Raw genomic sequence first — 25,427 nt, forward strand, 5'->3', positions numbered from 1 at the left:
CTGTAATGTTTGTTTTCCGTCTGCTGCGAGCATTTACTAAGATAATGTCATCATCATTATTGTTTTATTATATTCATTAATAATTGAATTTAATATCTGCAGTCTTTTCCTCTAGACATTATGATCCCTCCAATAGAAAAAAGTCCATGGGCTGGAAGTTTATAGGGGACAATTTGCTGCCCTTAGCAAACAAAGAAGTAGAATGAATGATGCAAAGAGTCTCAACAGAGAATATCGAATGTGTATAAGATCATACAGGTGTCATTTTTATGTAGGAAAAAAGGAATGGTTTGCATGTCTGCTTCACCAAGCGTGTAATCTGCAGTGACTACCCACCTCTCCAACCATTTCCACTGCAGGAAGCGAGAGAAGTATATGGACTCGTGGTAGGAGGAAAATGGAGCTCCACTCAGATAATCACGAACTATTCTGTAGTGAGGGAGGGAGAGAGGGAGAGAGGGAGAGAGGGAGGGAGGGAGGAAGAGGGTTGGTAATCATTTAATAACAAGGTAATAAAGATGTGACGATGTACGTCACCAGATAAAAACAGAAAAAATACAAGCACATGTAAAATTTCATGCCAAATCTTCCAGACAGACAGACATCTGGCCTGCTCTCCCCAGAGAACGCCTTTTAACCTTTATGACGACAAACACACACATCCAACTCCCCCCTGAATCACGTGTGTGTGTGTGTGTGTGTGTGTGTGTGTGTGTGTGTGTGTGTGTGTGTGTGTGTTTTTATCATGATACATGGGTCACGATTCAATATATTTCGATACTGTGGGTAAGCCGATATATTGGGTTTTGTTTTAAGTATAATTTTAGAAAAACTAATATTTAAAAAAAGACATGATGTGCATAAAAGTCAAATAAGTTTACTTTAGGTAAACAATTCAGTACACAGGTTCTTAGTGAGCAAATGTTCATGTGGTAAAGTAGGCCAAAGTTCAGCCATAGCTACATCGTTAGCTTCTAGCAAAAAGTCAGGCACTGCTAGGCACTGTTAGGCGAGGACACTAGTGGTGGCAGTGGCACTCAGCATAGCCATCTAGCGGTAGGGGGTTTAAACACAACATAAACGTGAACCACTGTCTTACATGAATATTTTTGCACGTAAACTTAACACCCCTAGTGTTCAGGCATCGCCGCCTGTGTTTCGGTTGAAAGCTGTTGTCTGTGAAAAGACTGGGAAAAAAAACAAAAAAATGAAAAATGTCCTTGAACAGAGACATTCCACTCAACTCAAGCAGGAAACAGGGGATTTGGGGGAAATCGGTTTTCACTGAGCAGGAGGTTGAGCGGAACATCTAATCTCATTTTACCTCACACGTGAATGTGGATGTGGGTGTGATTCTGTCTGAATCTATGCGATTATGTCATTTTTTTTCAGGCATAATCACCCCCAAATATCGGAACAGTCCTGCCATAAACTGAAGGGTCGAGGTAACGGACACCAAAGTTCTTTGAGGAATGAAGGGGTCACCAAAGGACCCAGCCTCATCGTCTCCTGACCATACGCCACCCGTCACTCCACTGAGACTTGTAAGAACATGATTGTTTGACATGACCCTGCCAGCCTCTCATATGAGTGTCCTTTTCCACTGCGTTGACTACAGATGTTGTTTGACTTAAACACCATGTCCTCTTTGACACCGTGGTACCAAACAGACATGAACTCAAACAGGTTTACACTTAGTTTCAAGCAGTGGTGTGTGTGTGTGTGTGTGTGTGTGTGTGTGTGTGTGTGTGTGTGTGTGTGTGTGTGTGTGTGTGTGTGTGTGTGTGTGTGTGTGTGTGTGTGTGTGTGTGTGTGTATGTATGTATGTATGTATGTATGTATGTATATATATATATATATATATATATATATATATATATATATATATATATATATATATAAAGCCAGAATCTGCCTTTGGGGGGGTCTGGGTGTCCTCCTGAGGGAAGTTTTGAGCATCAATGACTTCATTTCCTATATTCGGATACATGTTTATGCACCAATTTACGGTGGAAATACCTTTATTTAGCCTATGTGAAGAAGAAAAACACAGATGACAATTCAAAATATACCAAAAATCTAATGGAAAATATGTTGTTGCGTGTCATTGGGCATTTTTAAGTGGGTATATGGAAATCCTGGAGCTTTCTTAGTGGGTATACTGCGTATACCTGCGTATCACATAGACTACACCACTGGTTTCAAGGGTTATGGCAAGAAATAATACAGGTCAGCAAAAATGTTGTGGCTTACAAATGTATTGTCCTTTCTGTCTGTGCTGTCAACAGATAACATATTTAAGAATACTACACCGCAGTGCTGGGTCCCATTCTAAGGGTCTGGTGTCCCCCCCCCACCCCCCTTCTCTTCAGTCAACACATATGACTCAGCAGGTTTTCATCCTGGATCTCAAGGTAAGACTGAACTAAGACTGAAAACTTAGATGCTTCTATTTTATTTTAATCAAGGCAAATGCTTATTTGATGTTTGATATTAGATGTAGTTTCTGTTATTTCAATGATTGTGTACAAAGACGCTCAAGATCAAGACTAACCAGTTTCACCCCAGTGTCCATTTCAGAATGTCCATGCCAAAAGCAGAGAAAAGCAGTTATTGTATACAAGTATACCATGACTAGCATAACTGGCAAATACTTTAGATACATCAACCTGGTTAAACACTGTATTTAAAAAATACCACCAATATATGCATCCTTTCAAAATATAAATCCCTAAAGACGGTGACAGGCAAATCTAAGTCACTATGAAAAAGGATGGCAATACAAAAATGTGTAATCTCATTTTTATAATATAATCTACAAAAAATTAAGAAATCATTTACCATCTTATAAGTCATTAATTATTTTAGAGTTTTGTTCTGCTCAATCTTGATAGCACATCTTCCAGTTGGCTGACAGCAATAGTAGTTACCTGAAATATAAGATTAGGACTAGACGAACAAGTTGTCAATACAAGCTTTCGATGCAGAGTTTTGTATATCCAGCATTAGAAGACAAACACCTGTCATCCAAATCATAACCAGTAGTATCATGATTGTCAATCGTTGAATCATTGGTATTAATCAGCAATCCCTTCAGATTCCCAACGATTAAGTATAGTACACCTATGCCTTGAGTATAAAAGTTAAAAAGATGTGATACCTGAAATCAATATTATTATAAATATAAAAGAAAAACATCCCAACAGTATGCATTGACATCAACTACAGGACCATAGAAAGCTCTGGTGCAGAGCGGTTCTGATGTGAGCTGTGCTACTACTGAACAAGCAGCACTTTCTCTCCTGCCGACCAGTGTGCTAAAATTCTCTTCTGCCAGCCTACAACACATGACTTAAAAAAAATAAAAAAAAAATAAAAAATAAAACTTACAGCAGATATCCCTCCCTACCACCCAAATGCTGAAGAGATGCTCATATTTGGCAGGGATATTTTCCTTGACCATATTTTAAAATGACTTCATCACTAAGGAGGATGAGAAAAGCTGCCTGTGGTTACCAACAGCGCTGGGGTGGCTGTTCTTGGCAAAAGGCTTGAGAGTAGAGAGTTTCCACAAGGGGAGCACCCTCTGCTTCAGTATGTAAAAGAAAACGGAATTATGTCATAATGGGACCCTTTTGCTTTGTACATGAGATTCCATCCATTTAGACTAGATGTTGATGATTTTATCAGTTGCTCCTCTGCTGCTGCTAGTTGTACTAAAAGCATGTACATCAAAACTAATTAAAATGGATTGCAAAGTGCTGGACGGTCCTGTAACCTTATCAGATACAATAATATCTTTTTAATTCAGTCTTAAGCACAGTATGTGTTTTTCCCTGTATCAAGTTCTGACCTAAATCTGTCTCAAATATCAAACCATGGCCTGAATAACTGAAGTTGCTGAGCTCAGACTCATCAACTGGCTTCCCTCAGTCTTATAAGACAAAACCGGTCCCAAACACTTAAAGAAAGGGGCTCCAGAAAGGCAGGAGCCTAGCAGTGCCTGGCTTGGAGTCCAGCCACGGACAGACACCACTGGGAGTATTAATAAACACAGCCACAATATGGCTTTTGTTACTCGAAGGGAGCAGGGGGAGGAAAAGAAAAGGGGAGAAAAATCAGCACACGGACCTTTGTCAAGACCGGCGATACACAAAACACCAAGATCCACATGTATTGAAGGGCCACGCTTTACTCTTGGTATGACATAACCGTATGTTCCACTGCAGCAGAAGAAAATTCATGGGTGAGCTAATACATCTCTGTTGGTGGGTGTGTGGCTCTGCCAAAAGTCACATTTCCACGTGCAGCACCATGCTTTCCTACTTCCCTCTGAGAAAAAAAGTGAATAAGCCCCAGGTCAGAATTACATATCGGAAAAAGAAAATTAAAGAAAATAAAAAATTACACAACGGAATATAAATAATAATGATAGTGGAAGGAGTGATGACCCAACTTGAACAGGAATCCCATTCAAAACCATTTGAACTGCTGCTACTGAAAACCTTTCAGTAACACAAACATGTGCCTGTGTTGTTCTATGTTTGTACACTCTGCTGTTGTGCCACGCTCTCCTTAACGCTCTCTTTCCATTTCTCCTTAATTTTCCCAATACCTTTTTTTTGCTTTTCTTTCAGTACTCTCTGTGGGTCTTTCTTACTAAGCACCTCATGCTGTGGATTCTGCCAGCCTATCACATCTTCCTCACTCGCTCTGAAGTCAAGAAGTTTAAATGGAGTGGATGCTTCCCATAGCACAAATTACTTCCGTATCTTCTTCAGTGTTATAATTCTCTGGCCACTTTCTTTCTCACACCTTTTCTCTGCCCTCCCCAGTGCCCTTTTGACTACTCAGGTGTTAAAATAGAGATGCATGCCGAAGGGAAGGAAACCGGGCCAACAGACCATGACCTGAAATGCCAAAGAAAGAAGACAGGTGTGTTGTGTTCATCTGAACCTAAACCACTGATGGTTCCAGCTTCAGTCACACAAAAGCCACCACCTTGCCCACCACGCCCTCTTCCAGAGTGATGGCTTGCTTTCTAACACAAACCTCTTGCTATGTTTCTGCACTGCTCATTCGGTCACACAGTCTCACACACACACACAGTCGCACACAGTCTCACACACACAAAGTCGCACACAGTCTCACACACACACACAGTCTCACTCACACACACACACACACACACACACACACCTCAATAACTTGGAAAAATCCCCGCCTGGAGAAAAAAAATGTATTGCAAAAAGTAAAAACAGTGTATCAGTGTAGTCAACATGACCAGCTTCTGAACCTCATTGATTTTAGAACTCCAACAGCTACAGGAGAGCAGGCTGAGAACATAACTGAGTGTTTTTCCAACCATGATTCCCACTTCTCCTTAGTTCCTTCTAGCAGATTCCGGTATTCCCCGGGGAAGCTCAAGTGAATCAGAGGCTGGTCGCAGCATTTCCAGACCCAAATCTGTCTGCTTCTGTGGCTAAAAGTTGGGACTTCACAGAAATGTAGCTTTTGCCAGGACTTAAGAAACAAGGGTCCGTTTTCTTGAAGCCTCCTGATTTGATGAGAGGTGAATTGCATTGAAGTGTGCATCATATGTATTGATGTGATATATTGATGTATGTTTTTGTACATGGTCCCTGACAAACAAATTCGATAAAATAAAATGTGTTGTATGGCAGAAGACCTGGGTCGCATGTCATTCCCTGCCAAGTCACTGCCAGTGAGTGTTTACACAATCCAGCAACATTTTGGTGTATTCTTTTCTATGAAAAAAAATATATTTTCTGGTTAGGGCTGGACAATAAACTAAATGTGTTGTGTTACCAGCATTATGAATCCCTTACCAACCTCAATTTACGCACATCACAAATCTCCATGAATTGTCTAAATTCACTTTAATTAAACTGAAAAAAAGCTACAACAACCAATGATATCTAACCATAACCTCAACAAACCAATCAGCTTATAGTACAGTTCAGCCATCAACCGCTCATACTAATTAAAACAAACACCTCAGAAGTGAGCCAAAACAAGAAAGGAAATGTGGAAAAAATGTATAATGCACTGGCGTATATATCCACTAACAGTAATTATTACATTTATCGTTGCCAAGATAAATATGACAACTAATCATGATATACATTTCACATTATATCATTCAGCTGATGTCCTGTGCAACAGAAACGTACTGTGACAGAGTTAAATTACTGGGCTAATACAAAGTCACGTTGAGGTGTGTGAATGTGTGTGCAATAAGAAGTACATTCGGGGTAACAATCCCCGGTCTGTTTGCGTCTCCTGGCATTCAGAGCAGGAAGCAGAAACACCTGCAAGTGTGTGTGTGTGTGTGTGTGTGTGTGTGTGTGTGTGTGTGTGTGTGTGTGTGTGTGTGTGTGTGTGTGTGTGTGGGGAGCACTGAGGTGGCTGTTGTTTTCATGCCAGCCATCCGGATGCTTTCTCTGCCCACTGCTCTTTTTCATTCGCCTTCACTGTGCATGTGTTAGCAACTGTTTGCAAGTGTGTGTGTGTGTGTGTGTGTGTGTGTGTGTGTGTGTGTGTGTGTGTGTGTGTGTGTGTAAAATACTGCCCTCCAGGTGCCAGCTGCCTCATCATCACTAGTGACAGGGTGCGCTAGTCCACACAGTCTACAAACACACACACTTTCTGAAGGAACAGGACTCTGTTGCACTTTGAAGGCCAGACCCAATCTCAATCATAAAGAAAAACACAAACCATCTATATAGTACAAATAATAATAGTAATAATAATAATAATACAAATCTATATGTGAGATAGAGACTTACTTGGTGCAGTCATTAAAGAGATCCTTACATGGACTCTGCTCCAGCCTCTCCCGACACCCAGCGACCACATCGGGGGGTACGGCTGGCAAATGGGCTGCCGACTTGAGGGTTACAAAGAGAGAGACAGAGGGGTGAGGCAGACAGACAGACAGAGAGGGACAGAAACTGAGTGAGATGATGGTGTAATATAGCTGCAGACCGCCAAGGCTAAAGAAAACAGATCAAAACATTATCAGACGGCCCGTCCCTTTCTATTTGTGAACCTGCACAGTCCGGCTAGTCCGGCTAGTCCGGCTCTGGTCACACCTCAACACAGAAAGGCTTAATTTGTCAGTTTGGTCCAGTTCATATAGGGTGGTGAGAATGCTATACACTCTATTATATCTAACCAAAGTGCACCAAGCTTGCACAACACAACAGTATGTGACACATTTATACATTAAAAACTTCCAACTTGCGCTACAGGACAGCCTGCTTCCTGTACTCTATTTCTAGGAGTGCGTTTCTGGTAATGTGGCTGGTTTAGCTTACACCAGAAATATAGTGTTACATGATGATGCAAAGGTTTAATTTTGGTCTCATTAGACCACAGAACCTTCCAAGAGAGCCAAAATAGAGGTGTGAACACAACATAATACTGCTGCAGATAGAGGTGCCAATAATACACAAGTGCCAGTAGTACACCAATGCTAAAGGGTTAATACACATATTTGGCTTCATACACCTTGGATAAATTCCAAAGTTGTTACAGTCCACCACATATGCATGATACATCATTGGCAAATATGTGTTTAGTCATTACCAAATGTAGATGTAATGATGGCATAATAAAAGAAGTAATATTTAAGTAAAATATTAGCTCCATATTGACTAGCTCTGTTATTAAGTAGGTGTGTGTGCGGCATACCCCATTATTAAAGTATGTGTCTAAAACATTCAGTCCGTAGTCTCTCCTCTTCTCGTCAGGAGCGAGCTGGTACATGGCCTGTCAGAGAAGAACAGACGAGTGAGCAACCACAACAGCGCAGGAAGCCACACTCATTCAGCCATCTTTAGCATCTCTCCAAATAAGGTCAGAGAGGGGAGGTTGAGACGGGGAGGAAGAGGGCGGGAGAACGGTAGAGGGGTTAATGAGAACCAAAAGAGAGGGGAAGAAATTAAAATAGAAATGAGCGTGTTGCCGCAGGCAAATAGAGAGCTGGCTCATCTTAGTCAAGGCAGCAAACTGGCAACCATGTTCATCTTCACGCTTCGCCCGTTACGCTCGTCAGCTACCACAGTTTTCACCCCATCGCACCATCACAGAATATGTTTTTGGTCAAACATGACTGTAGGCAGAAAGTTGGTCTGGAGTTTGACCGCTTTCGTGTTTTTTTTTTTGTTATTTTCAAGCTTGCTGGAGAGGAATGGGACCGAGCGATGTGACTGTGCATCACGGCCAAGGCATGACGCCCTCAGTGGGACTCTAAAATGCAGCTTGTTTCATTTCTTGCATTTTTACGTGTACGAGTCAGTCGCTCCCAGTGTATGTACCCATGTGCCTGTCTACCTAACTTGAAAAAAAGTCTAATGTAGGTTCTTATTAAATAAGCATGACCCCCCCCCCCACCAGTTTTCCTTTCTCAAATACCTCCAGGGGCCTAGACACAAGCTCGAGACTGTGTTTGACTACTCACCCAGGGGACCTGCCTCTGACGTGGGCTTGACCTCATGGAGGAGTGCATGGAGGAAGGGGAGGGGTCTGCTCTCTGACAGCCTGTCTAAGTCGCTAATCACCCCCCTACGCCCACCCCACCCACCACCCCGTGCTACTGCCAAGAGTAGGCAAAGGACCGAGCTCTGACTTTCCTCTCCTATTCGTTGCTCTGCAGGGCCCGATTCAGGCTGGTCTCATGAGAGAAGTCACAGAAAGGCGAAAAAGATAAGAGAGATTAAGACAGAGGAACAGACAAATAAAAGATGATGTGAGAAGGAAGGATAGCTATAAGAACAGAGAATAAGCAGAGTGATGGTAAAAGGTTAATTTAATGTCTTACCACAGTATCCATAAACTCGATGCAGCGCTTCAGCTCTGGCCTGGTGTCACAGTACTGACGGAATAACAGCCGACCAATGGGCTGCTTCTCACATAGACTGGTGTAGTCCCTCTCTGAGGGGAGGAGAGGGTGACAGATGGGGAAACATTACTACACTAAAAGATACACTGTAACAGTGGGTCCAAACCTGAGGGTTGGGACCCTACAAGCAGTCACAAGATGAGTCAGGAAAGTCTAGAGTATGAAATACTGAATAAAACAATTCTTCTAAACAAAATTATCTTTTTTTATTTATTTTTTTATATACTCAAATAATACTGTACAGTTTTAACCATTCAGGCCTCTAAGAAATTTTAAAAACAACATATCCTATTATGTAAGCTAACTCATGGATGGGAGCTGGAGATCTTAAATGCTAACCAAATAAATGTTTTATTTTTGCAAAACAGGCAAGGGACTCATCTTTTACTACACAGGACAATTGAAGATACCCTTGTAACTTAAAAATATATATATATAAAAAAAAAACATCATGTCAGCTTTCCAGAAAGACTGAGAGAAGAACTTCTGAGAAAACCAACCACAGTTAGGAAGCTAACATATGTGGAATGGAGGCTAGCTAAGACAGTCGGCAAACTTTAAATCTCATATCCTTATTAATGGAAAAATGTGTAACTTTATGAACATGTAGGCTACATGATGTTACAAAGTGTATTTCGGTTAGAGTGCACTTTGGAGAAGTTTAAAGGTATATCCCCCTACCTTTGAAAGGTGCTATTGTATCATGCACATCCAGTAACTCAGCTAAAATAGGTGAATCCTATTGAGAAACATACTTTCAAACTGCAGATAATACTATAAGGGTGAGAGCGAAAAAAAGAAACCGTCCCAAAAAGCAAGCTGTCCCTTAATAAGTACATTTGCTTATGCTACAACATGCTAAAAACAAAAACACACTGCATGTCAATGTTTTCGGAATGTGTGTTGTGTGTGTTGTGTGTGTTGTGCGTGTGTGTGCCTCCTGTGCAGCTGGCCCCAGCCTATTAGGACTAATGGCGTCCATTTGAGTCATATTTCCTCTGGCACCAAATGAGGAAGAAGACCCAGGACGTTTTCCATCACTGGTTGACAGTAAGGACACGCACACAAGATAAACATACAAACAAAAATAGGCCACACACATTCACGTACACATGCGCACTTGAATAGAGGAAGAGGAGGGATGCACCGGGTGAACATTTCTGTGGTGGTGACAGCTACAGGACAACCTCCGACAGTAAATCAAATTTTCACAACAGCCATCCCAGCTGCACTGTTTATTACACAGCATTCCCCTCTGCTCTGCAGCTCAGTGCTTCTCATTCAAGCTCACCACTTACACAACCACAAAACCTAAGTTATCGCTTTGGTGAGCAAACAGAGCACAGAGATATGATATTTTTATTGCTTCCCCTTCCACTGTGAGACCACTGTGTTTGAGAAGAACAAAAAGCTCTTTCAGAAAATCTCACTGAGAGATCTCTAACTGTATTGCATTGCACTTGCCTTCAGACAATGCCTTTCATCTTTGATCACCAAGTTTTTGCAGGCCTGCTTTGGTGTTTCCCTATCATCTGTGTTCAGCTGTGAGCTGGAGCTGGGAAAGCCCCTCACACTCATAATTGATGAAAGCAATTTTAGGGCATCTGTACAGCACAAAATGTTTGGAGCAGTTTATTTGAACTTTGGAGCGTTTACTCCTTTAGCTTGATACATCTGGCCAGGTGAGAACAATGTCGTGAATACCTGAAAATGTGGATCTCTCTTTGCATTTTGCAAACAAATGTGTTGAATTCCATCAAAAGCCTGTAACTTGACAAACACTGGACAAGTTGTCAACACTCTGTCCAATAAAAAAAAGCTTCTTATGAGTACACGTGACTTGTGATTATGACATGGTTTGTTTGCAAATGGCCAGTGTGGACCTAAACAAACCAAATTCAACAAAGTCAACTTTTCCACTCTGGTTGAGAAGAAAATGAACTTTGGACGCTCTCTTAGCTTGAATCGTTAGCATCTGCTGTTCGGCAACCAAAAAGCTAGAGATTACAGATTCTTTCCTTTAGTTCATATTTTCTCAAGGGAATTTTGTTTATCCCCTACTGCATATCATTACACTAACGCTCTAGTTTACAATGAGCATCCTGATAAGGTCTGTGTCTTGCTCCAGGTTTTGCTGTGAGGATTTCAGGGTGGTTTCATTCCAATTAGCATTTCCTGCTGAATCACACAACTGGTCACTGTTTGAGGTGATGAACTCCAATGTTCCCAACATGAACATCACAGAAACTGTTGTGCAATGTTCTCGAAAGGATTTGCATGTTTTTACGTAGCTGAGCCATTGATTGAGCAATGTATAAGACGCCAAAATTATCCATGTGTCACTGGGTGGCAACTAACATAATCCAAATGAAGCGATGGTTTCATAATTGTACAAGTTTATATGATTTAAAGTGCTCATATTATGCTCATTTTCAGGTTCATAATTGTATTTAGAGGTTGTACCAGAATAGGTTTATGTGGTTTAATTTTCAGAAAACACCGTATATTTGATGTACTGCACATTGCTGCAGCTCCTCTTTTCACCCTGTGTGTTGAGCTCTCTGTTTTAGCTACAGAGTGAGACATCTCACTTCTGTTCCATCTTTGTTGGGAGTCGCACATGCGCAGTAAGTACTGCTAGCAAGTCAGTTGCAGAGCATGAGGTTGTTCAATGCTAGCAGTTAGGTGAGTATTATAACGTGTTACAAAGTGACGCACGTTCGTCTCTGAAGTAAAGGCTGGACTACAACAGAGCTGTTTGTGAACAGTGTTTTCTGTTGGAAATGGTAAGTCCCTTTGGGGTGGACTGTGGGCTTTTTCACTTTGTAAACCTATAATGTGCACAAAAAGATATACAGTATAACACAATAAAGGAAAGGGAAAAAGCCAAAAAGCATAATATGAGCACTTTAAGCTTTTGAACCGTAGCTCAGTTTACACTACATTTATCTATAAGGGTTATAGCACTGTCACTTATTAGCAAATGCATGCCATATATTGTTATTTTACCACACAAACATGTATATGAATGGATAAAGGAATATGTCTGTGCTCCAGACATACATTTATATAAAATCATGTTAATGGTACATTCTGAGCCAAAAAAACGTACTGATACTGTCACACACCACCTTTACTTGCCATTTAAATAGAGGGGAGTAGTCTCAGCAGTTCTGTATATACTGTGTTATTTTCAGTCAAAATTTGTTTACATTTTAACAGTACACAGAGAAGTGGGACTTGGCAACAATCTGTACCCTGAATGATTTTAGTAACCATGTTTTCATACCTTAATGGTAAACAAGTCAATTTTCTAAAAACATAGCTTATTCCTGTAAGAGCAACAAATACTACAAAGGTAATTCATGTCAACCTGCTATTTAAAAAAAAAAAAGAAGGTTGAAATGAATAAATAAATTATATAAATTATGAAATCCTGTGATGTTTGTACAGCCTTAGTGGGTTGGGCATACAACATTAACTGTGTCTGTTAATGTCCAAATGTCAAGACAGAAACCATGCTAAATCACATTCATGTCTATGAACAGTCTCTCTTAATCTTTTTTTTAACAATGTTTTATTGTTTTTTCAGTAATACAATTATTAACAAGGACCCCCCCGCCCCCCCAACCCACAACAAAATCTCTCTTAACATCTGCCATATTACAAAAGCCAAAAAACAAAAAACAAACCATATGAACGCATCATATGCACAGAACAATGGCACCTCCAACAAAGCGACGATATGCACAAATTGAAAAACAAACAAGAATTGTACCTCTGCTATTACCCTCCAAGACAATACATTTTTTCTTTTATAAATTGGTAAAATGGTTTCCAAATGTTTTCATACACCCCCAATTAGTTATTTAAGAATATACGTTAATCTGTCTCTCTTTATCTTGCCTATTTCTTAGATAAAGTTTACAGACTGCTCACCTGCAAAACTAAGAATCCTGTTATAAAATGTACACGGTGAATATAGAAAGACCAAAGACCCACAGTTTCTTTGGCCTTGGTCTGGGTTAAATCATTTGAATATGAGAACGTAAGCCAAGTGGAAACCAAAGAAAGTTTTCCTCTTTGCTTAAGAGAAACCGCTCCTGTGTCCTGAAGAAAAACAACTGTGAAAGTAAGACGAGAGAGAACGTGCAAGACAAAAAGATGTCAGAAATGAATAATGTAACAGGTAAATTAAAGGAAAGAAAATAATGAAGGGAGAGTTGTAAAGCTTGAACTAGCCTGGACTAGTAGTAACTGTCTGAGCCAGTGAAGTAGGCTGAAATTACAACTTAATTAAAACTCCAATTTAGGATAAGACTGAGAACGTTGGTGAGACAGTGAATGGCCAGCCACGAGTGTACGTATGTGCAGTAGGTGTGCATGCTTGTTATGGAGAGACCGCCGAGATCAAAAGTAATAGGCGCAGGTGTACTGTATGCATTGGATGGATACCAGAGGAGGAAAAAAAAGGGAAGGGGAGATAGAAGGAGAGGAGGAGAGAGGGGGAGAGTGGCCTAAGGCTGGCAGACTAAGTGGCTGCAGCCCACATAATGTAATCTAGGCTTCCTAGAAGTACTGCACACTTGTCAAGGCTAAGGTCAAATGCCTGACATTATCAAGACACAACAAAGACACTGCTATCAGTCGCTTTAATGTATCCTTCTATCTGCTGTGCCTACACTGTGTATGGGCATGTGTGAGCGTCTCTGCACACAGGTTGTGTGTGTGTGTGTGTGTGCGCGCGCATGCCTACACGTCTGTGTGTTTAAGGAGGCAAAAGATTATTTTGATCCTGCGCTCAGTGTGATAGGGAAATTATGCAATAGCATCTATGTAATAGTGACGTATTTACAATTCAACAGCTGCTGCGTGCACATATGCCGCACGCACACACATTTGTAGACTCCTCTGCTAGGTTATAATCCAAATGGCAATAAATATGTACGATATGACAAGCACAATGCTTCTTCACACTTAAGGTGACATTTATGTGCTGTTTTTTAAGCAGGTAATCTATTGCGGCAGACGGCAGATACATTCAAGTTTATGGTAATTAGGTCTGCGAATAATGATTTGTGATATGAAGACAAAACGACAAGGAACACAATTGACGCCGAGTATCAGGTATCGCCGTAGGGAGTATGTTCATCTACATCTTTCACTCAGCCTCCCTTCTTTCCTCCCGTTGTTTTGCTCACTCTCTCCTGTCCTTAAGAGATCTTTCCTCCCGTTGTAAAAGCCGCTCTCTCTTTGTTTTGTTTATTCACTCACTCCATAACTCTCCTGTTCTGCCACTCTTATGTTACTCTGAAGTGGTGGAAAGAGGGAGGGAGAGAGAGAGATGCAGATAGTGGGAGGGGGAGGCATGGAGACAGAAAAGAGGGAGGGAGAGTATGTGGGGGAGGGTAGCACTGCAATCTCTGGCAGAGATAGCTGTGACGCACTATCACACACACGCGCACGCACACACACACACACACACACACACACACACACACACACACACACACACACACACACACACGGAGTGCTGTGGCATTCAGAGGACCAGGGTGGGTGGGGGGGAACGAAGAGATAATGTAGCCCAGGAGTTGAGCACTTATCTGTGCCACACAAAGAGAATGTTGCCCCTACTTTCAAGTCAAACCTGGATGTAGAGAACAGGAAGGAAGCAGGAGTGAAGACGTTTTGATTTGCTGTGTGAGCAGACAGACAGTCACTGAGACACACGCACACCTAATGTTAGGGGAGACTTTGAGATTAAGAAACGGCTGTGCAAACGGATTCCCTGAGTCAGACACACACAAACACACATCTATACACACCGTTTCCTGTCCCCTGCCTGTAACTGCGGGTGGAGACGGGTAGAAGCAGGAAGGAAGTCCAATCTGAACTTCCTCCCGCAGTCAGACCCACCCCAACGACATAGCATGGCACGTTATCTTTCTGCCTCACACCCACACCCACGCACACATGTACACACACTCCAGGTTTCTCACCGATAGTGCGGCGTAGCTCCTCACACTGGCTGATGTGGGGGAGTTTTAGCATCTCCTTCCATTTCTTACTGCGACCATTCCTCTTCCCTCCTCCACCTAAGAGACACACAGAGAGATTCACATCAGCCCATCAATCCTTAGTCACTGTTTCAACGTTGCAGTCTTTCGGCCAATTGTTGGCATTTTCTACACCAGAACAACCGGTCTAGTGTGGATGTGTGTGCAGTATGTTGACCAGGCAGCGACCAGAGGCAGGGACAGCTGCTTCATCTCACCAGTCGCCTCTATGCATCATGACTGAGCATGTGCTGAAGAATGTCGACAGCTTCAAAGATCATGAGACACACACACACACACACACACACACACACACACACACTACAAATTAAGATTTCTGCACACAAAACACATATCATTTTTAAAATATGTGTTATAATTTAAACTACCTAACGATATATAGGCCTACAAGTACAGCTGAAATGATAAGCTAATTAAACACTAAGTTGATTGACAGAATGATTTCAAAAAAGTGAGTTTTTTTTTTTTTTGCATTGAGTACTTTTAATACTTTTGTACTTTTTAGTACATTTTCCTTATGATACTTATATACCTTTACTTAAGTAACATTTTCAATGCAGGGCTTTTACTTCGAGTATTCTTTCAGTGTGGAATTATTAGGCCTACTTGTACTTAAGTAAAGGATCTGAATACTTCTTCCACCACTGGTGCGTGTTAAGTGTGTGGAGTGAACTGAGGTATTTACTACTTGGAGGATGGACAGAGTACTTAAGGTAGTATTCTGAGGAGATGCTGCTTTGATTTGAAAAACTAGCAGCTTTACACACAAATAGCAAAAATGTACAGAGACAAGAGGAAAGCTTACAGTGGTATCAACATGCATGTGTGTGTCGAAATTGATTTTTCTGGTAAAAACGCAACACATTATGGTGGTTATAACTTCTCAATTATGAGAATTTGCTTACTTTGGTGTGTTTTTATTCATGGTCAGACGAAATGAGCTTTGAAGACAGTTTAGAAATAAGTACATAGATGCAATATAAAAGGAAGGGTTGTCACATCGCTATCACTTTCCATCGTTTTTATCTAATTGCTGCACTATTTATAATACATTTACAATAGGATACACCAAGAGCACTTTTTTTTTTTTTATTTGTGAAGATTTTCACTCTATTCTTCTAACTTGTTCCTGGGTTGTTGTTGTTTTTGTTTTGTTTTTAAAAAGGCAGTCTACCTCTTCAGTGGTTTTGATTTATTTTGGTAAAAAAAAAAAAATGAATGAGGGAGTCAGATTAAAAGGACAATTTTTTGTCCTTTAAGGCCGACGGACCTCGCTGCAGATACACATCTGTGGACCCAGAGTCATTGGATTGCTGTTTTTCTCATTACTTCAATTCCATTTATTTATTTTTTAAACACAGAGTAAACAACCAAGCCTGAGCTGGAGTGAACCATGTAGACTGTGACGGTTTGAGGATGACAGACAGGGAAATTCTCTGCCCCGAAGTTCACCAGACACCAGCTGGTCCGGCAGTGACATGTGACAGCTTCAACACAAATACATACAGGGGGGGGGGGGGGGTCACTATGGTCAGCTGCAAAACAACACCTTCCCAACACACACAAGCATACTGTATGTGCAGTGTGCATGCCCTCACCTCTACAATAACATCCCCAACCCTTTTATACCACGAACACATCACTTGTTTTTTTTTTTAAACCAATCTTCATAGTCTTATCTTATGTTCACAGTGAAGAATAACAACCGCAAACATACTAACAAGCACGGCATCACCATCAGCACTACAAGCCGTCATAACTTATTTGGACAAGCAGTGGTAGCATACACATTCAAAAAAAGCAACCCTTTCTTTTTTTTTTTTTACTACTGTGTCAGGCTTTGAATAGCTTGACAGGAGCGTTATGAGCAGCAACTTTATAAGCAAGGCTTATAAGATCCTACTGGTCTCAGGTTGTAGATGTCGACAGGCATGTTGACAGACCAGTTGTGGGGCTGCAGGGCACACACACACACACACACACACACACACACACACAGATATAGAAATACAAGCACATGCACAAAGATGTACTCTGAAGACACTGAAAGCCAGTTGCACATTGCTGGTTATATTGCAGAAGAAATCCGTGCACACACTCTTGAGCCAAAAACACAGAATGATTGACGATTACAGTCAAACCAGCGCAACAACCAGAAACAAATAGTCAGAGATTAACTTCTTCCCTGTCAGAAGCTGAGGAAAATGTAAGTGTTGATACATGTAGTGCCAATAGAAGACGTGAGTGTGAGAAATGTGACCTAAACTTGGGGTCAGAAGGACAAAAGAGAGAAGGAAATAGCGAATAATTGAGGTATGCTATAAAATGGACAAAAGATACTGACAAGGAAAGAAAGACAGGGATTTTAATGGCAAGCTATGAAAGTATGTGTGTGTGTGTGTGTGTGTGTGTGTGTGTGTGTGTGTGTGTGTCTGTCGGAGCTGGCTGGGCCACCCCACCCTGTTTAATGTCACTCTGACGTCAAAGCCATGTGTGCAAGCCCTTAATGCAGACAGGATGGAGCAAGTATTTATTTAACTTTGGTTCTCCCCTCTGAGAGAACGGGGCCCTCCATAAACACCGACTTCAGAGCAGTTTCGCTCATTCATAGCCGAGCCCAACAGCCAGCGCTGAGATCATCGCGCAGGATCTCGGGGCCAGGTCTGCGCATGTGCAGAAGTGACCAGATTCAAAAGTTGGAACATGTTGGGAATGACTGCTGTCAAACCAGGAGATGTGCTGCTCAACTACGAGGATGCACATTCCTTTCCTTAAAAGATTTATAAACAGCAAGGTCATCCTGGACCCAAAACTTGGCCTCACATCATCCCCCTTCTCTCTATTTCCCCATGTTTCCTATCACTCTCTGCTGTCAAATACAAACAAAAAAAAAATGCCATAAACAGCTTTGGCCACAGATGAATGGATGACCCATTACAGCTGCTTTAAAACAACTTAAGGTAACCAAAGTCCTCTTCATTCAACTGTGTTATTTCTTAAAGGGGACAAAAGGTGGCACCAATGGAAAGCATTTATGTTGTATTAACGTTAACATTTTTGAAAGTCACTGAGCAATTACTATCCATCACTTCTATCTCACTTGCAGCACTTCTTACAGTAGTAGTAGTAGTAGTAGTAGTAGTAGTAGTAGTACAGTGTTATTTACTTTGTGTGTATTTTGGTGTTTCCTCCATTTTCAAGTCTGACAGGTTTGATGTATTTAAGCAAAGGCCAAGAGTATTTTCATGTGGTTTTTGTTTGTATGTCTTTCTGTGGAATGAGCTATAAGTGCATTAACGAATGTTACGTTCATGCGCACTCTTCTGTCTCGGCTCTCTCTCCTCCCCCGTGATCAGTTGCTGTTTATGCTCTTAATGCATGTGCAGGCCAAAAACAGTCCAACACCATCCCAAATATGCTCCTCTCTCTCTGTTCTTCCCTTCCTCTCTCTTTCATCTCAAGTAAGAGAAGGAGCCAAACTGGAGGTCACACAGTAGACTGTAGCATAATCTCTGGGTGAAATAGCAAAGATACTTGCGTCGGGCTTTGCGCTGCGCTGGGTGCAAGATAGGGCCCATATCCTATCAGCAGCATATATACTGGCTGACAAGTCACAACAATATGCAATACAGAAATGCTAAATATATGTTTGAGATAAAGAAACAGCATTGGCAAGTTTTGTTTTTTTTTTACTGTAAAATGTTCCACTTATACATATCTTGGTTATAATTAAAAGTGGTCATAATTTAAAAATAATTATAAATATGTCGTGATCTCCAACATCGATATTGGTGTCGGCCTTAAATTCCAGTATCGGCCAGGCTCTAGGTCAAACAGATTTTGTCTAGAAATAAATATCTGCGTTGTATGAGGATATACTAAATATCTTTGGGTTTTGGACTGTGGGTCTCTTGGACAGAGAAAACAAGACATTTTAAAAAGCCACCATGAGCTCTGGGAACTTGTGGTGGACATTTTTCATAATTTGCTGACATTTTAAGACCAAACAATTGATCGATTGATGAAGAAAATAATCATTAGTTACATCCCTAAATTACTATTTAGTTATTCATGGAACTGAAACAATAAAATCATCTCTTTTTTTTTTTTTTTTCAGTAAACAAAGTTACTATGTGGCACATATAAAGTATGAATACATAAAGGGAGTATTTACACCCATAATCAGAGAATAAAGGGTCATTCTGTGAAAATTAAAGAGATAGTTGTGATAAAACTAGATCACTGGCAACTTCTTCTGCTCTGATTCCCAGCTTTTTCAGATGTTACCATGAAAACAGAGCCGTGCGGCGCTGCTGTCTTCACAACTCGTCTTCATTTTGCATCGCCATATGGGAGAAGCCGCTCACCCATCTGATGAACACATGTCACATGCCGACACTCGGAATAACAGCCACAAGGCCAGAAAACCAAGCTCGTCTGTGACTGTTAACAGAACGACCACGGCAGCAAGCAGCCAGTATTTACATCTTCACACAATCCGCTTCGGGCAGTTCGGCTACACGCTTGTACACAGTGACTTAGTGAAAGAAGGTTTAATTCCTTGAACCCTGACTTAAAAAAAAAAAAAAAAAAACAGCATGGGAGGTTAAAAAGAGCAGGGTCAGTGTGCACTTAAAAATTTCTTCTGAGCATAAAATGAAGAGAAAAGTAAGTGAAAAGCCAAACCTGCTGTTAAGTAACTCCACTTCATTTGGGCACCAACAGCATTTTCCGAACTTTAAAAACACTGATAACACTGTTTACCAAGTTATTTTTGGCCAATGTAATCATACCCTGAATGTTTGGAACCAGGCCATACCTTGTCAAATCTGACCCCCACCCTGCAGCAGTCACATAGGTGGAGGTTTGGAATCGGACGGCTGCGGTATCCTCCCAAAAAACATGACTTAAATGGTAGGAAATGAGAGAGGGTCACGCATAGTTTAGGCCCATTGTAATATGAGCATGCACACGCACATGGGCACAATGGAACCTGGCCATGATAAATGAATGGCCTGTTGCTTTCCCAGTCGCTCTCTCTCCCATACAGTGTGCGACTGGCTGGAGTAGCCCCTGATAAAGAAAACATTAGCTGCTAGTATCTGTGTTGCCTATTCAAAGCAAAGGCCCAGTGTTTGCATAAGGTAATCCGTCTGTATACTCGTACTGAAAGACACACATCAGCTGAGAGAGAGGGGATAAGACAAACGTGAATATCAGGCAGCACTGCTCTCCTCTAATCCACACCTCTTTCACATGTCCCCTTCCCATTTTCCTTCCACTTTCCTCTGACTTCTGCTTCTTGCTCCCTCCCCCATATAACCATTTTTTCTTTGATATGCCTTTGTTATTCTTCATGGCCAGATCTCTCTCTCTCTCTCTCTCTCTCTAGTAAATTCCAGGACATGACAACAGAATGAGCAAGGAGCATGATCGGTGGCGGATCTCACATGCAGTTCTTTACTTGAGCAGAAAACACACACACACACACACACACACACACACACACACACACACACACACACACACACACGCTAAACATGCGCTTTTGCTCATTCCAGCAGCGTGCTGTGGTGTTTTGCAAGACCTTTATTTCCTCTGCCCCATCTCTCTGTGTTCAAGATATTCCATTAAATCTTGCAGAGACGTGCTTGAAAACTGACCCTTGTTTTCGCAGTGTCTTGAGGGAGAAAGGGGGGGCGGCCAGCGAACAGGGTGAGACTAACTTGAGCAAGACGCACAGAGTTGTAAGAGAGTTGCAAGTGAGTAAGAGGACAGACTGAAAGGTTAATCATCTATAGGTTATCTCCAGCTGTCTCTCAGATGAAGGGCCCACCAGTTCATTTTCATGGCCACACTGAAAGAGCAGGAACACACAAAAGCAGCCTCTCCAGCACTGAGCCCTTGGGTGAGGAACACATAGCACATATTACACCTTGAAGATTATCTTTGATAAGACAACACTTTCAAGTCATATTTGAAGGCAAGACTGACATAAAATGTTACCAAGAGCAGACGCCAAAATTGTGACACTAGGAACGTTTCAAAAAAGGCAAACTGATAAAGCATGAAGGACCTTTGATATTTAATACACTCGCTACTAGACTTTGACTCAGCCAGACCTTTTAAAAACTCTTTTTAGAGAAACCAAAATCTTTATTTGAACCATACGAACTTGTAAATACAGTCAGCCGTACACATTGTTAAATCAGGCTGACAGCTGGGTTCTCATAGGAACAACGGCCATTTAACATTTAATAAGGCAGCTGGAACAAGGTCCCTATGATGTTCACAAACTGCCACAGAAAGTGCCTCTTCATGCTTAGTCAGCTTGCCAAGAAATTGTGCTAATGAACATCCCAGTAGCCACCCGGCTAAGCGTTGCTGCTAGTGCCGTGCAGCATAGCTGCGTACGCAACACACTGCGACTCGTTCTCCGCACAGCCCATTTGTGGGTGCAAAAACTGTAAAATGAGTCCCACATCAAGGGACAGTCACAAAGCAATGTGTTTTATGAGCCTCAGCTGGAGGAAACACCCCAGAGTGATGACAACAAGCGTTTGCCCAGCTATGACCACAAAACTAATAAAGCTACGCTGGCTTACGTCACAAGAAAACCCTCACAAGTGGTCTGAGAGGGCCTACCATTTGAAGGGTGGTGGAGAGGGGGCAGTATGCAGAGAGAGGTTAGAGACACCAACAGCAGAGATAGGTCCTCTTAAAACTGTAATGTTTAATGGCAACGCTTCCAACTTGTAAAGGCGGAAATGAATTATATAAGCAGGATTAGTGTCTACTGTTTGTCAGAGGAATGTGAGCACTGGACTGTCCACATTCTTTCCTTTTTATGAAGAGTGTAGGAATTATGAAAGAAACACAGCAGAAAAAGATCAAGTGAAATTTGATTCCAGGAAGAGGGGTGAAATGCCCTTCATATCCAGTCACTCTTACATTAGAATATGAAAATATGCGTGGAAATGTAATATGTGGTGAACAAATGTCCACGTCCCCTTTGCATACAAGTTTGTATTAAAGAGTAATAACACTCAGCCGCGCAACTTAATCCTGTTCTTCTCTGCCCTTTGGGTATTTTCATTGCTTCTTAGTTAGCGCAGACACATTTCTCTACCACTAAGTCAGTGACAGCCATAAAATGAAGGTTCACCACTTTGTTTTTAATTTTTTTTTTGATTTCATCCTACAACAGTTTTGGGGCAATGGTCAACTTTTGAGTAGTGCATGTTCCTAATTCCCAGATAGAGAGCGTAAAGTCACATCCTTACATTACCAGCTTTATTAAAGCTTAACTGCAGATCTTTTTAAGCTGAGCTAACATAAGCAGTAGTTAGCACCTCAGGTTGGGAATTTTACAAGCTTAAATGACAAAAAAAGACCAGAATGCATTGCAGACATCCAACAGTTTGTGTTTTGACTAAGGGGCGCAACTATTCTCAACTGGAAGAACTCTCTGTCATGCTCTGACCATGCACACACCACTGCTCTCTACACATGGTATGTATGTATGTATGTATAATATACATATACAGACACAACTGAATGCAACTAGTAAACAGTCTCTCAAAGAGAACTGTGGGAAATGTAGTAAATCTCTAACTGAAGCAAAAGCATTGTCAATAAACTACACATTTACAGATATTAATATTAGGGGGTTATTAACTGACCTCATTTTGTTGGTATGTCCAATTTAAGAATTCCCCAGGTGCTCTAGAGCAGTCCCCTTAGGAACTACAACACCCAGATCCACCTCTTGCCTACGTGTTACATCCTAACTCCAAAAAAAAAAGCAGTATAGAATACAGTGCTTTAGTTCAAGACATTACCTTTCAGCTACTCATAACAGACCTGTTGTGCAGAAGGGCTTATGTACAACATGCCTGTTATATGATATGTCAAGTTTAAAAATAGAGTTAAATTCTATGTTTTTTATATTTAGTCAAATATCACGCCTGATCAGAGAGAAAGAAAAACTGCAACAGTTTGACATAATGAATTACTGTAATGTGCAGACTGCTGATATCTATATCTAACAATGACATTGGCATTCAGGGGTGGATTTGTTTTAAAGAAATTTACAACTTCGGGTTGAGATTCGGGTTAGCATCTGTTGTCAGGTCTGAAAGAGGAAAATATGCCTGATATAAAAAATGTAGTGGCTATTCAGCACAGCTTGCTTCCCTCTTGAAATACAATTGTATGAAACATATCAGTTTCTATATACAAAGGTTTCCTTTTTTATAGGAACCATCTTTTTTATGTGAAATTGACCAAAGGGACCGTCCAATTTGGTTGTTAAAGAGCTCTGACAAATAAATGTAATGGAGGCAGGATATTTTACAGCTGAAGAGTAAACACAATTTTTCTCAACAGACTTGACACCGCCATCTGCTCCGCTATGATAGGGTGCTCTGCCAACTCAGGTGCTGAAAAATATTGTAAACAGTGGAGTCTGCAGGACAAAGTATGATAACCCTGTTTCTAAATTATCTCAAGTGCTTTTAACTGCATTATGTACTACATGTTTTCTGTGAATATCAGCCAATACGTGCACCAGTACAGTCTAGGATTAAACAATATAAGCCGCCAAAACAGGCCCTCCAATATATCAGTCGACCGTCGGATTCTACGATTTATTTGTAAATACTGAATATCAATATTACTCAACTATGTGAAATGGGTTTGGACTGTCAATACAAATATTGAGGAGATGCTTTTGATGTTATACTGTATGAGACTTTGTGAAAATAAGTCTCTGATGCTTGACTGTGGTTTTTACATCCTCAAAAACTCTCACAAAACTTTAATATATTCTCAGGGGAGCTACAGTGATAACTTCCTCTGACTGTACAAGACTGTCACCTCATGCAACTGTCACCTCTAGCAGCTCTAAGGCAAAAGAAAAATCGAAATACTGTCTAAAAAAGTGTTATTTCCTTTCTACATTCTGTACCAAATGTATACACACATTTCACTGAGGCAGAGGAGGGGAGTGGCAGGAGCAGTGTCAACCCTACAAGACCAAGCCACTTCCCTTGACGTGTCATTTAAACGGTGACAGGCCGGACACACCCTGTCATAACACTTCTCACTCTGGCCACCCAGTTTCACATCAGCATCAGGTGTTCGAAAGTTGACTAAAAAGTTATGAGCCTATCGTAACCAGAAGAAAAAGGTATTCTAGGCATTTATTAATCAAAAGATAATTCTGGGATGGAGAATGCTGTATAACGTTCTATGACTGTTTATGCGCCATGCGTATTTATTAGTACGTTGGGAAATTGTCATTTCCCGTCTCCACAACGAGGTCAGAGAGTTGCAGAACAACTGATTTAATGTCTTGCTCAAGGACACGTTGGCAGGGCAAACTCTTGCTGACTCAGTGGTTTTGGACCCAGCGCATGCAGCTGCTGCTGCTTGCAGAGGCCTTGATTCCGTGTAGCACGAAGGTGATCCAGGAGAGACTATTGAATAAAAAAAAGGCAGCTGACCTCTGATCCTCAGGAGCCGTTTTCTGTCTGGATTTGTGTGTTTAAAAGGTGGGATTTGCTCCACAGCTCATGACACTGCCAGTGTTGACAATTGTCACTGTGACATACTGAAACGATTTGACAGCTGCAAACACCCACCTCTGGAAAGCCTAATTAAAATCAAATTAGTCTCCTGTGCACCATAAAGGGATAAATTGGGAGTGATTAGCCGTTTTAATCTGAGTGCTAATTAACACAGTGAATGGTATAGCAGGGAGAAATATAACAAAAAAAACAACAACACTGACTGTACACTCAACATGTCCAACTAACAATGTTATTAAGTCAAGTTTACATCACAAATTATAAGAACAAATAGCGGGTTGGTATATCTTGATAAAGGACTCAAATAATTACTGGAAATAGCAATACAGTTCCTGACAAATGACCACCTGATTAATTAAGAAAATGTTTTCAGCACAAACCTTACCATTGAAGCCAAATAAAGTGAACTTTGGAGAAATACCAGGCCCCTTCTACTCTGTTCATGGCTCATCATTGAGAACCTTTTAGAGCCTCTGGCTGAGGACACTGACAGGTACTGAGCAGCCTGTAGATCCGATCGGTGTTGTACAATCGCCCTCACGGGGTAACACTCATGACAAATGCCAAGCACCGTTTAATGGGAGGTAAAGGAAAGCCTTATGCCTCGTAAGGAGCAGCTGAAATGGATTCACTGCTGTGAATAATCCATTTCACAGTTCGTGTTGGCGTTTACTCTTGAACTGAAACGCAGTCCGAATATAATGCAAACCATAAGCAGGGAAGGCCTCTGCATACCCACAATGAACCGCGACCCCCGAGCCATGTACGCACTGTGAGCGACTTTGCTTTCGAGCAAAATGTTATCATTTATTTGATTATTTTATACTTTTT

General features: G+C 41.2%; 1 protein-coding gene across 2 annotated transcripts in view; it reads right to left on the bottom strand.

The window, feature by feature from the left end:
- Positions 1–25,427, bottom strand: part of grk4 (G protein-coupled receptor kinase 4) — a 48,700-nt gene that overhangs the window by 21,856 nt on the left and 1,417 nt on the right. For both annotated transcript variants that reach the window (XM_031284421.2, XM_031284420.2), the window contains exons 2-6: positions 14,929–15,024; positions 8,846–8,958; positions 7,717–7,794; positions 6,810–6,910; positions 337–429 (exon numbers count right to left, since the gene is read on the bottom strand). In XM_031284421.2, coding sequence (XP_031140281.1) covers positions 337–429; positions 6,810–6,910; positions 7,717–7,794; positions 8,846–8,958; positions 14,929–15,024 — 481 coding nt within the window. The remainder of the gene's footprint in view (positions 1–336; positions 430–6,809; positions 6,911–7,716; positions 7,795–8,845; positions 8,959–14,928; positions 15,025–25,427) is intronic.

The sequence above is a fragment of the Sander lucioperca genome, chromosome 4 (genome assembly GCF_008315115.2).
Source record: "Sander lucioperca isolate FBNREF2018 chromosome 4, SLUC_FBN_1.2, whole genome shotgun sequence".
Classification (NCBI taxonomy): domain Eukaryota; kingdom Metazoa; phylum Chordata; class Actinopteri; order Perciformes; family Percidae; genus Sander; species Sander lucioperca.